The sequence below is a fragment of the Thunnus albacares genome, chromosome 8 (assembly GCF_914725855.1).
Source record: "Thunnus albacares chromosome 8, fThuAlb1.1, whole genome shotgun sequence".
NCBI lineage: Eukaryota > Metazoa > Chordata > Actinopteri > Scombriformes > Scombridae > Thunnus > Thunnus albacares.
Genome location: NC_058113.1, coordinates 7,449,777 through 7,464,101, shown reverse-complemented (window position 1 = coordinate 7,464,101; position 14,325 = coordinate 7,449,777). Strand labels below are relative to the sequence as shown.

Sequence of the window (14,325 nt, the reverse complement as noted above, 5' to 3'; positions counted from 1 at the left end):
TAGAGGATCTGATGTGAGAATGCAAATGTCCGAATCAGTTGGACCGGACAGTAAAGTTTACCTGACAGCTCCCGAGTACAAAGTCTGTGTAATGTCCGATTGAGCGCAGTAGTGTTTCTCCTGCTGGCCCCACCCGCAAGTGGTCTATGGGGAAATGCTTTTTGGGCCACAGGGGAATTTTTCACTGCAATACCGCGAGTGGCCACTGGGCAAAATTGGAAGTAAGGCTGAGCGACAGTGACGTATCCACTTCCTATTATACAACCATGGTCATCTTTGATGTGCTGTTAACAAAACACTGCGATTTCCGCAGTGTACTTTTTGTATCATGTCCTGCCTCCTGCACACTCTGCCCTGGCGCCACCCCTCACCTAAACCAAACAGAGTATTTCCAGTGGGTGAGAACGCGCCTGACACGGACAATCTCTTTATGTGTGCTACATGTGTGAAAGGGCAACTCTAGACAATGTCCGAGCCTGATTCTCCAGACATTGTGCGGAGTTTCTATGAGAAAGGCTATGCTTTTTCCAAGTCCACAAAGACTTTTTGTCGTGTTCTATTGAAAATTGCTAAAGTTTTACTTTTTGTGACAGAAAGGTCCCTCGAATCTGTATAAAGTACTCCCTGTATTCGTGTGTTTAAGAAAAGTTCCTTTACAAATGCATTCAGACAATTTGATAATAGAAAATGTGCAAAAAGTCAAGAAACTGCATGTACTTGCAATACCTGAGCAATGCAGGCAAACCAGGGTTTTATAACTGGCTGTCATTTTTTTGTGGCTAATTTTATTCATTAATTTATTAAGTATTGATATTTTCAAATGTAGAACTGGACTGCTAGAAAACAAACTATTGCAAAAACAAATCAATAGACAAAAAGGACTGAAAAGAAAAGTATGATCAGTGGGACACACTGTTATATTTGAAGGCCATTAGTGTGAACACCAGGTCAAACACTGTAATTGCTGTTACAGCCCTCTCAGTCCTTCACAATTGCTTTATATTTTGTGTTACAGTAAATATCTTATCCAGTGTACCCTGTGTTCAGTTCTTTGTTTGTGGGTGGCTGCAACCCAATGTCTTCGTTTTGCTTGGCCAGACAGTTTTTGTGTTTTAACCTTATGGTGCCATGTTTTTGGCAAATACACAGCACTCCCGCCCCCACCCCTTCACAGGGCAATTAGGAGACCCCACAGCAGCCCTTTGCAGGGCTGAGCCGGCCCCCGTGGCCCCACCAGTGGCTACGTGAACCTAGGAGGAGAAGTTAGCGGGTGTGTTTAGTGGTCAGCCCCGGGCCCAGGAGGGGCCGCAGTCTGGGCTCCCCTGCTCCCATTCAAACTTGTGAACACTGACAGTTGTGCCACTTAGGGGACTTGCAAGTGGCACGACCGGCATCATTGTGTGATCTTGGGAAACCCACAGCTGCTGAATGGGCTCCAGGGCCGTCCCATTGTGCTTGAGGGTCACCCACCGCCCCCTCCTACACACACACAAACACACATTCATCAGCCATCTCCCAATCCAATCAAGGAGGCATAGAGGGAGGGGTACGGCCTGCTCTATTCATCCACTCAGAAACTCATTTATTCAGCCAAGCACATTCAGAGATACAGTGGCATTTTAGCCACGTTATTGGATAATTTTTAAAATGAACACACACATTATACCAGTTACTAACTTTTCTAATAAAGATGATGTACCGTATATTTAAGTATTATTGATAGCTTGTTCTCAAGCATCACATAAACATATTTTCTTAAACCAACAGCGGTTAAGTCGTACCTAGAGAGCGTGTGTAAACCCAATGATCTTGAACTGAATTTGAAATAACACATAAACACAGTCCAGTTTATATACACACTCTGTCCTTCGTGAGTGTGTGTGCATCAGAGGGAGACTGTTTTTTTTTGCAGTGGGTGTCACCAACCTTTTAGAGGCCCTAAGTGTTTGTGTTGATTGGCCATTAGTATCAGAGATCTAAATATGCTAATTTGGCCGCAGCCAATTATCACCAATTAGCTGAGACGGTAGGTATTACTCTCTCAGGGCATGGACTGTCCTTCTTTACCCCATCTTCATTTTTGTTTCCACCCCTACACCCGTGTACCAGCAACCCTCTCCACTCCCCCCAACAGCCCCCCTCCCACTGCCCATCCTGTGTGGGACAGTGCACGCTGTTATTTGGGGAGGGAGAGTGGGGGTTACTGGTAATTAATTAGTAGGAGAGCCTCAGCCTGGTTTGACTGTGCTGGCTGAGTGGGGTGCAGGCTGGCCGGGGTTGGGATTAACAGGGCTTTTTGACCTAAATAGCCAGTCCAGTGCGTGGGTCCCGGGACAATGGGGGATGACTGGTCTCGACTGCAGACATAGACCATGGCCAATTATCTATTGATTGGTGCTTTACTGTGGCTGTGCCTCTTCACAGCTCTCTCACCAACACACTCACTGACCATGTCACCTTCAATCAGAGGGCCCCATGGAGAACTTATACACACACACACGCGAGGATGCAGAGTTAATGAAGAGTTTTACATGTTAACAGTTTTAGACAAGCACAATAATTATTTTACACTGCTTGCTTATACACACACACATGCTTATAATAGATATAACTGTCAAACTGAGCTGTAGCCTAGACTGTGATATTTCACTAATGGATGTAATCAAGAAAATTCAAGAAAAACACAAAAAAAAACCCCACATCTACTTTGCATCTAGGAAAATGACTTTAAGTCTGCATTATTTCATTATTTTGTGTTTGATGTTTCCAGAGGGTGAAGGCAGGCATCCTGAAGGCTTTCAACAATCCCACAGAGAAGACAGCAGATGAGGAGACCAAACGCCAAGTTAAAGGTTCATACGCACGCCGCACTAGACAGACAGCCAAGATCAATAGTCCCATCTTGTGGCAGCTAATGGAAATACAATTACTGATCAGCCACAGAGCAATCTGATGGAGGAAAGGGAATTATGCCCTTTGTTAGACAGAATTTAAGAGACATTATCAAGGAAGACATTCATGTAGCCTTTAGTCCACATCCCATTTTTTAGATACTAGTGACTAGTATAACCAAAATGTTTTAATGGAGAACATTGGCAGGAGGAACATAGTGTTTATGAATCATGGAATTCATATCATAAACTTATAAAATTGGTAACACCTAAATTTAATTAAACATTGCTGACACGTGTAATTAATCGAAAATTATGTTTCTCTTTCCCACCAGCATACGGGAAGGAAGGTGTGAAGATGAACTTTGTTGACTCCATCTTTGTAGGCGAGCTGACCAACACCATTATGTGTGAAGAGTGCGAGCATGTAAGTGTGTGCGTGGGTGAACTATAGAAAAGGATCCGATTGGTCAGCGTAAACCAATCAGGCTTGTCCTCATAACACAGCTCAGCGTGGTATTCTCAATGGAACACGTATGAGGCACAACAAGGTCGACACTTTCTCCCTCCAACCTTGTATTCAGACACAGTTTGCTTCTGAATCCAAGTGTAACCCTTTTACGCTTTGTTGCGAAACTATTTTATAATATTTATTTTCATTTTGCTGCTTCTTTAAAAGATGGCTGCTGGAAGTACAACAGATAGCCAGACAATTTCCAGCAACACTGGCGTCACACTCGTAAATTGTCATATATTTGTCATTTGAAGTGAATAACAACCAGCTGTTACATGCAAGGCACATCTCCGAACCATAGGACAATCCTCAACTATAAAATAAGTCAGAGGACGCAGACCAGATGTATTTAAAAAAAAAGAAAACAACAACAACAACAAATAAAGCACTTCAAGGACCAGCGCAACACCAGCTGTTTGCAGCAGGCATTTACTATAAATGTGGGAGCTCAGGGTTGTTAACAAAGCAAATGCCATTGTGCAAAGAATATCATTGAAGGTAGAGAGCACCAGGTGTGGAGCTGGAGAGGAAAAGCAGAGTAAACAGCCCCTTCTCAGATTTCCTCCCAGACCTGTTTGAAATCCACAGCAGAAGTTAGCAACTGGCTGTGATTTTGACTATAAAGGAAGTTGATACATGTATATGGTGGCACTGACCGACATGCTGATTTCTTTTTCAGATCTCCACAGTGAAGGAGGCTTTCATAGACATTTCTTTACCCATCATAGAGGAGAGGGTGAGCTGCTACAATTGCTCTTTAGAAAATGACTGTAAATAACGTAGAGGATGATGATTAACACTTTCATACAGTGTGAATAAGTTTATGAGTAAGCAATACTACAGATATAGCCAAATCTTTTAGGGCTCCACTGATGATGATGATTATTTTTTGCGCTCAGATATCGAAACCGTCCAACCCTGGCAGGCTAGGGAAGGGCAGCCGGGAGCAAGACGCCCACGCGACTCACAGCGAGCAGGTTCTTTCTGCAGCACACTCTGTCAACAGAAACACCAGGAAGCTCAGTGGACAGGTGTGTATGTAGAGAACGCACTGGCACAAGAGTTGCTGTGCATGCTGATTATTTGAAAAGTGATTCTCGATTTGCTGTTTGTATCCACACATCTCATAAAGTTAATTATATTGTGAGGTTGTTTGTATTTTTTCTTTTTTTGTCTTTTGTTTTTTTCTTTCTTCTATTTCTGTTTCATCCTAGTTCTATTTTTTTCTCTATTGTCTTCAAACACATACACATTTTTAGCAATGTGCAATGCCGAGGCTAAAAGCAGACATTTATTTTATCTCAGTTTCTTTTTTTTCTATTGTGATATTCAAGACAAAGTGTGGCTCTTTAGATTCTACAAAGCAAAATTCTCATTGTGGCTCTTCAACCAATTAAAATACAAAGGAATTATATGACGCCAGAAGAAATGGTGTAATGGTGGGTAAGTTCATAGCTGATGATCTTCTTCAGATGTGTTAATATTAGTACATGTACTGTATCTATCAAATTTGATTCTTACCCTTTCACATCAAATGTCTTTCCACAAAAAACATTGTAATGTTTCTTCATAACTAACATTATGGAAATTTTCCATGTTGACTGTACTGTACTGTTACTGGACTGTGATGGATAGAGCCACAATGCTTGCACAGTATTTGGCATCTGACACACCAGACAAGGCATCTCAGGAATGTTTCTATGAGGTACAAGGCAAGAGGTTGTTTACTGTTACATCATCCTCAGTGCAGCTTTCTCATTTTGGTTTCTAGCTTTAGCTTTACAAAAGTAGAGTACCTCATTTAACAGAATTCATTTCAAAATGATTTCTGTATTCAAGCCACAGCATTTAAAGCATCACTTTCACTTTGAAAAACTTCATAAAGAATGTTTGAATGCCTCTTACATGCCTTTACTGAAATGTTAACAGAAACTGTTATTAACTGCTCTTCTCAAACATGACACTATCATGTTAAACTTTCAGTGCATTAAAGTGCATGTCTGAAAGAGGTTAACATGTCCATTTCTTCCCCAGAAACAGCAAGGGAGGAGGTCTTCGAGCTCTGTGGAGGAGAAGGGGGCAGGCTGCGGTGCGGAGCGTCCAGAAGAGGAGGGGGTGGCGGGTGGATCGGCCCGCGGTGTCACAGTTTGCAAGATGGCCGCTGCTGGCAGCCTCTCAGATGGCAGTGAAAGAGACTCAGGTCCTCAGGACAGCAGTAACGATGCCGACAGCGAGGCTTCGGAGAGCGAGTGGGCCCCACACACCTCCTCCTCCAGCCACGTCCACAGTCAAATGTCATCTACTCTCACTCCATCCCCTACACCCATCTCCACCTCCTCACCCTCACCCTCACCTTCCTCCTCCACTAGGCAGGGTGGTGCTGTAGAGCAGCTCGTTACTGCAGTGTCTAAGGTCAACCTGGGCTTCACTCCTGGGGACTGCTCGCCTTCCACGCACTGTTCTCCAGAGGAGTCGGGAGAAACGCAGTCGCGAGATAATCTCCACCATCAACACCACCAGGGGGCGTTCCAGGCACTGTCCCACAGTTATACCCCCAGCTCCAAGGAGTGCTCCATCCAGTCCTGCCTTCACCAGTTTACCTCTGTGGAACTACTGATGGGCAACAACAAGCTGCTGTGTGAGAGCTGCACCGAACGCAGACAGAAGCAGCTGCGCAAGAGCAGCTCAGCTGGTAAGACAAAACATCTGGAACCACGCTGCAAAGAACTCTGAGGAAGAGCAAAGAGTCAGTGTTGTTCACCTGCAAATGATTGATATGGTGACATGACATTGCTGTGTTTTTATGTGTGTTTCTGTGTTGTTGGCTTAGATAAGAAGGTGGAGAAGATTTACACCAGCGCTAGGAAGCAAATGTTGATTTCCTCGCTGCCTCCTGTCATCACACTGCATCTCAAACGCTTCCACCAGGTTAGCAGCCACACACAGACTTTTGATTGTTCTCCATGTTATCATGGAGATATTTAAATCCTGTTATATATGATCCAGTTGTGTGTGACGGTATGAGGGTCGTGTTGTGGTCTACAAGCCTAAATGTTCATGTACTATGGTTCTGTTTTTGTATTTTAAGGCAGGAATGAACCTACGAAAGGTGAACCGCCATGTTGACTTTCCGCTGATCCTGGATCTGGCTCCGTTCTGCTCGGTGACCTGCAAGGTACCACATTAGTCCAAACTGGAAAAATACTCAGTTTTCTTCATATTTCTTACTCAACATTTCTTCTATTCTTCCTCAGTAGTTCAGTTTGTCATGAATGTCCTTTGTTGGTACTGTATTTGGAGACCTCCGTAATTTTCCTTTTTTGACTCTGTTTCCCTGTTTGCTAATTTTTTTTCTCATTTTTGCTAGAACCTGGCAGCCGGTGAGCGTGTCCTTTACAGCCTGTATGGGATTGTGGAGCATAGCGGCTCAATGCGGGGGGGCCACTACACCGCATATGTAAAAGTGCGTGCTCCCCAGAGGAAAACAGAACAGCACCACAGAAAGCTGTCAGGTCAGAGTTCGGCTCTCTTAAGCTCTTTTAAGACCTTTTATCTTTATTCTGTGTTTGTGTGCAGTTCATGAAAGCGGTCAGTGTTTGTGCAGCAAATGCCTCACTCCTTGTGACCTTGAAGATGTCCTCTACAAAGGGCAGCATGAATGGAGGTGTTTATGTTCAATACGTCAATGTTGTTTTCTCTTTTTATTTCTCTCTTCTTCTCAAAGAAGATGCCCGGATTTACAAAACAGGGCTGAAAGGTTGTTGAAAAATCAAGCAAGCAGTTGCCCTTGCAGCTAACAGGCTAAAGCATGACTTGACATATTGTAATTGGAGCCATTGGTTGTTTATGACAGAAGGGTCAAACCTGTGGCCATAATGACTGCTCATAGACTTTGGTTCAGTCACGTGATATGCAGTATGTACCCGCTGTTACCAGCTAGTAACGCTATTGAGAATAGCTACCACTAGAACCTGTGGGTAAAATAAACAGGTGGGATTAGATAGTTGTTATGAGGCCATCTCATTCATCCAAATTATTTGTACTTTGTTGCAATTGTCAGACTTTGAAGATGCCTTGTGAATATTCTAGCAATAATGATAATAGCAACCCTCAGGTTCAACATTGTTTCACCAGGTTTAATTATCCAAATCATATTGTGATGTTTTGTCAGGCTATTTCATTTTTAGAAATTGTTTGTCCTTGTTTGACCTTAAAGATGGCCTAGTAGCCTGCAGCCTACTACCATTTTAGGCTACATAATGTATCCTGATCCACCCATTTATATACTGTTCTTGATGCATTCTTGGTTTATAGCACCCTCAATCTAACTAATCTAGACTAGTGCAGGTGGTTGTTTTGTGACTTAATCCAAGAGGTTAGGTGGTGTAGAAATGCAGGAAATTTGTTTTAAACTTAAATTTGTTTTCTGGGAGTGGACCCCCAGACACCCCCCCCACCACCACTACCACCAACAACAACAACAATTATGTATCTTTCCAAGTTTGCTCCCCCATTTTAAAACATAACCAGGCTCCCATGTTCACCACGTAGCTTTGCTGCTTGCAGATCAGTAGAGTTTTATCAAATGTGTCATGCTAGTTAGCCTAAGTCCATTTTCCTCACTGTAGACTTTGTAACATGATTTTAGCTTTGTTGTTGTGAAGTCGTGTTATGACAACACATTTGGGCACTGAACATGATTATTCACTTATTTGACAGAAATACTACTAAAACCAAGCCACCAGAGGATGGCTGCAAAAAAAAAACCCAAACATAGGATAGTTTTCTTCTTAGTTTTTTCCTTTTTTGATTTATTTGTTTATGACATCCCAACCACAAACACGACACAAAAAGTTGCTGCTTTATCAAATCAACCTCTGTGCTCCACAATATTAACACTGTCTATGTGTGTGTGTGTGTTTCAGGTGCGAGGGATGCCAGCAGCAGCTCCCAGGGCCAGTGGGTCTATATCAGTGATACCACCGTTCAGACGGTACCAGAGTCAAGGGTACTCAACTCTCAGGCATACCTGCTCTTCTATGAGGAAATGCTGTAATGTGACCGGAAGTATTTTATACTAGATATCTGTTTTGCTTTGTATTGTTTTTGGTACAGCCTGTACAAATCCTCTTACTGTATCTGTGGAGGAGAGAAGAAAAGGGAAAGACTATACACTCACTTTTCTTACATGAGAGGAATGACCATTGTGTCATTTTCAATCTAAAATTGGCACTTCTAAATCTTAGATATATATATATATATATAAAATACATCAGAAGGTAATTATTTTCTGCTTTGATATAGTCCCAGTTTTCATTCATGTTTCCTATTTTAAAAATCCTACCCTGTAATAAGAGGTCAGGAGAAGAGTGTTATTGAACCTGAGCTGTTCTAACTTCGTAGTCTATCTCTGTCACATTCTGAAACTGAAAAGTTGATGTCAATTGTGTGTGTGCACACACTGCACAGACAAATGTATGAGAGGATGAGTGAATGAGTGAGTGAGTGAGAGACAGACAGGAGAATGTAATTTTAAGGTGCTATGTGTATCATTTTCACATCAGTAAATGATTGCCACATACAGGTTGAGTTAGTAGTATAGTTATTATATAATTAACATAAACACGCACAAACATCATGAAGAAGATTGGCTCCTCTGTCAGTGGTCTACACTAAAGATTGTACATTTTGTGGCCCTGGCTCAGATTTAGTGAGAAATCTCCTTGATTGTTTCTGGCAATGACAGATGATAGATGTAAGAAACACCAATAGAAAAATGAATTCTGACATTTTTGTCCTCTTCCCTAAAGAGAATGATGCTGAGGATGAGGACAAATCTGGCGTCCTTTATGACGAGGTTTACGGGAAATGTGGTTACATATGAAAATCTTGATCACTAATAATACCAGTGGTTAGTTATTGTCTGAGCTTTGGCCATATTTATTTATGATAATAATAATATTGACATACTGGTTTGAATTGCTACATATAGCACCTTTAAGTAGTAGCACAACACAGTTATTTTACAGCCTACATTGGTAAAACGGATTGTTCTTTTTTTTTTTTTTTTTTACATCAGAATGTATAAATGTAAGACTATCAGTATGTTACATTTGCCAAAGACGGGTTTTGCAACTGCAGGTCATAGCAGAAAATCAAAACCAAACACACAAGGAGTTTCTTTTACATTTGTTCAGGTCATCAGTATGGTTTCGAGTGTTGTTGCACAAACAAACTACTCAACCTACATTCATCAGATCAACAAAGCACCTTGTCTGCCTTCATTGTATTTCAGCTCAACTGTAACTGTTTAGGCGCACACACAAACCCATTAAGATGTTCAGCAAAGAGTTAGCGCTGCAACAGACGGACTTCTTAAACACTAATACCATCAGTAAGGTTCAGCAAAAAAAAAATAGAAATAGAAAAACTCAAAGGCTCTAAGCCCTACTAGAAAAAACATCTTTGCTGTCTTGTGCATGGGGTTATGTTATAATGAATGTATTGCCTATTCTTGAAATGTCTGTGTTAAATGAGCTGTTCATCTTTTTCTATGAAAACATTTTAGATGAAAACATTTTCATTTTTCTTGCTTGTTGGACATTTGCCAAATCAGTAGGAGGGAAAGGGTTTAAGATGTGTGTTAGAATAAAGAGGTTTATTGTTTTCTTATGCTTAAGGTTAAGAAACCTGTGCATGGTGAGAAGAAAAACATATGCAGAGTTGAATGCAAAGAGGGAAATGCGTGGCATATTTATGTACAGTATAACTTACTGTAAGCAAAAATAATGAGTATATGTAATTGTATATACTAAAAACAATACAATCATGGTGCTTCAGGCTTGCAGGGTTTTTCCTCGAGACAGATTTTTGTTTCCAGAAAAAACATATTTAATTACAAAATGATTGATGATGAACATTTGGAATGAGTATAACTACATACTGTATCAAAAACAAAATAAATCTAATTTATGAAGTGAATATTCTACAAGAATCGTCTCTCTCTTTATGTTTTAGCCCCTCTTGTTCATCAGTAATAGCAGAAGAGAGATCACGATGGAAAAGGTTTTGTTGTTTTGGCTTTGGAGTTGATGTCATCCTGCTTTTACTCTAAGCGAGATGTTGTCGAGCATCGCTCTCGGCTGTCACTGTGTATCCCATGGTGCCATATTCAACCCATCCTCGCCAGTGATCCGCTCTGACGGGTGCAAAGCAGCACTGCTTCAGAACATGTCGCGAGCTGGTGAAGAGGAGGTGGGTGTGGAATCAGGAAAAGGGCAACGTCCAAAAACATCGCCTCGCGCGTCCTCTTGTTCCCACATGCTGTGACATCCGAGTCGTGCTGCTGGAACATTAAAACAGGTTGTCAAGCCGCCACCAACAAAAGAGCAAATCTTTTCTGAAATGTATTTGTCTATTTTTAAAATGGCAGGGGGGTGGCTTTTGGCTCGGGGACATGCTGCTGAAGCATTAGATGTGATTTAATCCCAGTTAATGAAAGGCACCCTCCCCCCTGTGTGAGACAGTTGTAAGAAACTGATAAGGTGGTGCCGCAATGCTCCTCACTATTTACCTTTCTACCAGCAGTGGAGGTTAAATTTGGATGCTCTCACCATGCACAGCCATTGCCACTGTCAGTCTCACCTAGCTTGACACCCCACCACACATAGCCTGCATTAATGCACAACACTGTAAACACATTTGTTCATGCAAACCTCTACACACACACTACACATGCCTTAGGCTTTGCTCTTCACAGTTCTTACACATCAACGCCACAATCTAACACCAACATAGCACTTTGCAGAGTACTGAACAACACCTGCATGTAACCCTTAACTTAAACAGAATATGTGTTAAATACATTTCAGACATGTTCTTGGAAAATGGTGACACGCTGGAAGAGCTATACCTAACACTGTAGTCACAAGCTCTTTATTTTGCCACTGTCTTTTGGCTGAAATCACACTCATCAATCTGTAATACTGGACTATCAATGACTGCAGTTTATATTTTGTATTTGGCTTTTAAAAAATGTTGCGTTGTCAAAAATTTGCCAATGAAAATTATTCAAGAAAGACAGCAATACATGCTCATGCTGCCCTCTACCAATAGACATGTTTGTGCTTTGGCAAGTAAAGGTGAGGATAACTGGCTGGATTATCAAGTGGGTTAGTTTTTAGAATTTAATGAATTGCAACTTTCTTTGGTATTATCCCTCAAATAAATGTAAGAAGAGTATAAACTGAAGTGCTTGGCTTTAATGCTCTTTAGCAGTATGGTGAGTGCATCATACTATAAACACCCATCTCTTAAAGGACAGGCTCACAGTTTTTCAAGTCTGTCTTAAAACAACAGTCAGGTACCCAAATAGACACTGAGAGAGGTTTTTCTTGCCATAAACATTTCTCCTGTTCATACTGGCCATTAGAAAATAGGGGCCAAAATTCACAGTCCTCCTGTGCTAAAGTCAGAAGTTTACCTGAAGCTGATGTGAATCTTGGCCATCTACATGAGTCAAATCAAGTAGATATCTCTCAACATTAGTCTTTTTAGTGTTAAAGTCCCTATTTTTTTGTCGTTCCAACATAGCTCAACAGGGAAACAGTCCAAGGAAAGACAAAGAGGGAATTGTGTTCCAGTGAGGAAAACCTCTTTCAGTGTTTATATGGGCACCTGACTGTTGTTTTAAGACAGACTTGAAAATTGTGAACCAAGTGAACCAATCCTTTAATACAGATTGTATTAAAGTCCTCTATGAGGAAAGAATTGAGAATAAAGAATTGTTTGTGGATCTATATCAGCAGTTGCTAAAAGGTTGATCCTGCCTTTCTGTATTGAAATGGTTTGTTGGTTTCTGAAGCCATTTCTTTTCCATTCCTGTTCCTGATGCTTTGTCACCAAAATAAGAAGTGCTCGTTATTTACATACACCCCAGATGCACTCTTACAAAAACTAAACCTATACTGTGTATGCAGTATTACATATGTAGCCTACAATATATAGTATGCAACATAGAATTTCTGAATTATGTCTGAATGTTACAATTTTATTATTTTACAATAAATAACAATGAACCAGACAATTAGGCTACTGTGCAAGGCAGCACTGAAATACTTTTTACACGGGGAATTTCATTCTGTCCCAGAGTCGTCTTCAGGCAGGAAGCCACAACAGATGTTTTTTTTCAGCCAACTGAAGATGCAACTGAATCCACTCATTTCTGTCTTTGTGACCTTCACCTTGACTGGGTGCCCCATGATGATCAACTCATGCACTGCAGTGAGGTGGTGGAGCGAAAACAGTTGAGTCTGTTTCTGGGCTGGGTGTTGGTCGTTCCTCTGTTTCATCCAGGCTATTGTTCAAAGCCATTGTGGACAACAGTATTGGTAAGAGGTTCAGCACTAGCGGTCAGGTCATCCAGCACTGCAGTGATGACAGGAGGTTCATCAGTGGGAGTCACAGGAGGTGGTGGAGCCAAAACCACAGCAGAATCTGTTGGGCTCCTCACTCAAATCATCACAATCAGGACTGAAGCAGTGACAGAGGGCTCATCAGGAGGAGCCTGAGGAACTGGTAGAGCTGGTATCCTAACACATTCTGGTTCTGCGGTGGTTGTTGGCTATTTCTTTGCTTCATCCAGGACACTGTTCAAGCCATTGTAGACAGTAGTATTGGTAAGAGGTGGGGTTCAGTGTAGGAGAAACAATGGCAGCTTCAGCAGCCACCACTTCTGCTAGCTGGATGCCAGTGGCAGACTCAGACAAATATAAAGGGCACCTAATACATTCAATTAGTGCCGCAGCTACGTACACAGGCATCATATGCTGTGCGTAGGGCTCAAGTACCAGAGGGACCACCAAACAGCACCTCGATAAAGTTGGAAATATATTCACAGATTGGAACTTCCCGGATCAATAACTCATAAGCAAAATGTTATTTAGATACAAACAACACCTCTTTTCTACTATAGTAAGTTAGACTATGAGCTACAACCTAATTGTCCTCCGAGCTGGACTAATAACATTGGTCTCTATGTACAGCCGGCTGTGAGATGAGTGCACAGGGACTGTCTAAAAAGTGCAACACAAAGCAATTACTCAGCACCCAAATGGCCAGCAGCAGCCCTGCATTCAGTGGGCCCCATCAGCAGAGAACAACAATGCGTTTTGGTAAACAGGCTACATTCCCAGTTAATATGAACATTTTATAGGGTGATTCAGAATATAAAGAAAAGAACACCACTGTATTAAAAGTATTTACTTTCTAAACATTTATTTTGCAAACATCTCTGTACAATAATACAGGGAATGGGTAACGTTTTAAATATTTCTCAAACACATCTGTAGTAAAAACATAGAACTATTAACATGTTGAGAATTAGCTGTTTTAAGCAGTCTTTTCAAGGAAGCAAGAAGCAAGATTGGTGAAATGAAAGAATTGTTTTGGCCACAGGTCTGTAAATGTTAGTGACCTCGTTATGGTCTGTTGGGACGTCCCTCTCAATGGACAACAGCAGAAGATCTTAGGGCCTTCCTTCTCCACATGTTCAATGCTAATCTCCTTCTCTACAAGTGCAAATTAATCCAAGCTAAAGGGTTGTAGACACAGGAGGGTGGGCATATCAGGCATAGCATTAGACTGGTTTATATTTGATCTCATTGACAGAAGTTTCACCATCTCTATTGGTGACTTTGTGTCTGATCCCTCTCCACTGTCTTGTGGTGTCCCACAGGGTTCGGTTCTGGCACCCCTGTTATTCTCTTTATATTTGCTGCCTTTGGGACGGATGATAACTAGATTTAGTATTGCTTATCATTTATTTGCGGATGATATCCAACTCCACTTTATATTCAAACCTAGTGAGGCTTTTAGGTCATCTAGGCTCCGAAACAGTCTTAACGCTACTAGAGACTGCAT

At 41.5% G+C, this 14,325-nt stretch overlaps 1 protein-coding gene across 1 annotated transcript in view; it reads left to right on the top strand.

Moving 5' to 3' along the window:
* Window positions 1-10,386, top strand: part of usp45 (ubiquitin specific peptidase 45) — a 37,348-nt gene extending 26,962 nt beyond the window's left edge. Inside the window, exons 10-18 of the mRNA XM_044358626.1 lie at window positions 2,771-2,852; window positions 3,227-3,318; window positions 4,085-4,141; window positions 4,305-4,436; window positions 5,440-6,097; window positions 6,236-6,333; window positions 6,494-6,580; window positions 6,773-6,917; window positions 8,331-10,386. Of these exons, the coding sequence (XP_044214561.1) occupies window positions 2,771-2,852; window positions 3,227-3,318; window positions 4,085-4,141; window positions 4,305-4,436; window positions 5,440-6,097; window positions 6,236-6,333; window positions 6,494-6,580; window positions 6,773-6,917; window positions 8,331-8,461 (1,482 nt within the window). The 3' untranslated portion in view covers window positions 8,462-10,386. The remainder of the gene's footprint in view (window positions 1-2,770; window positions 2,853-3,226; window positions 3,319-4,084; window positions 4,142-4,304; window positions 4,437-5,439; window positions 6,098-6,235; window positions 6,334-6,493; window positions 6,581-6,772; window positions 6,918-8,330) is intronic.
* Window positions 10,387-14,325: the final 3,939 nt, after the last annotated feature.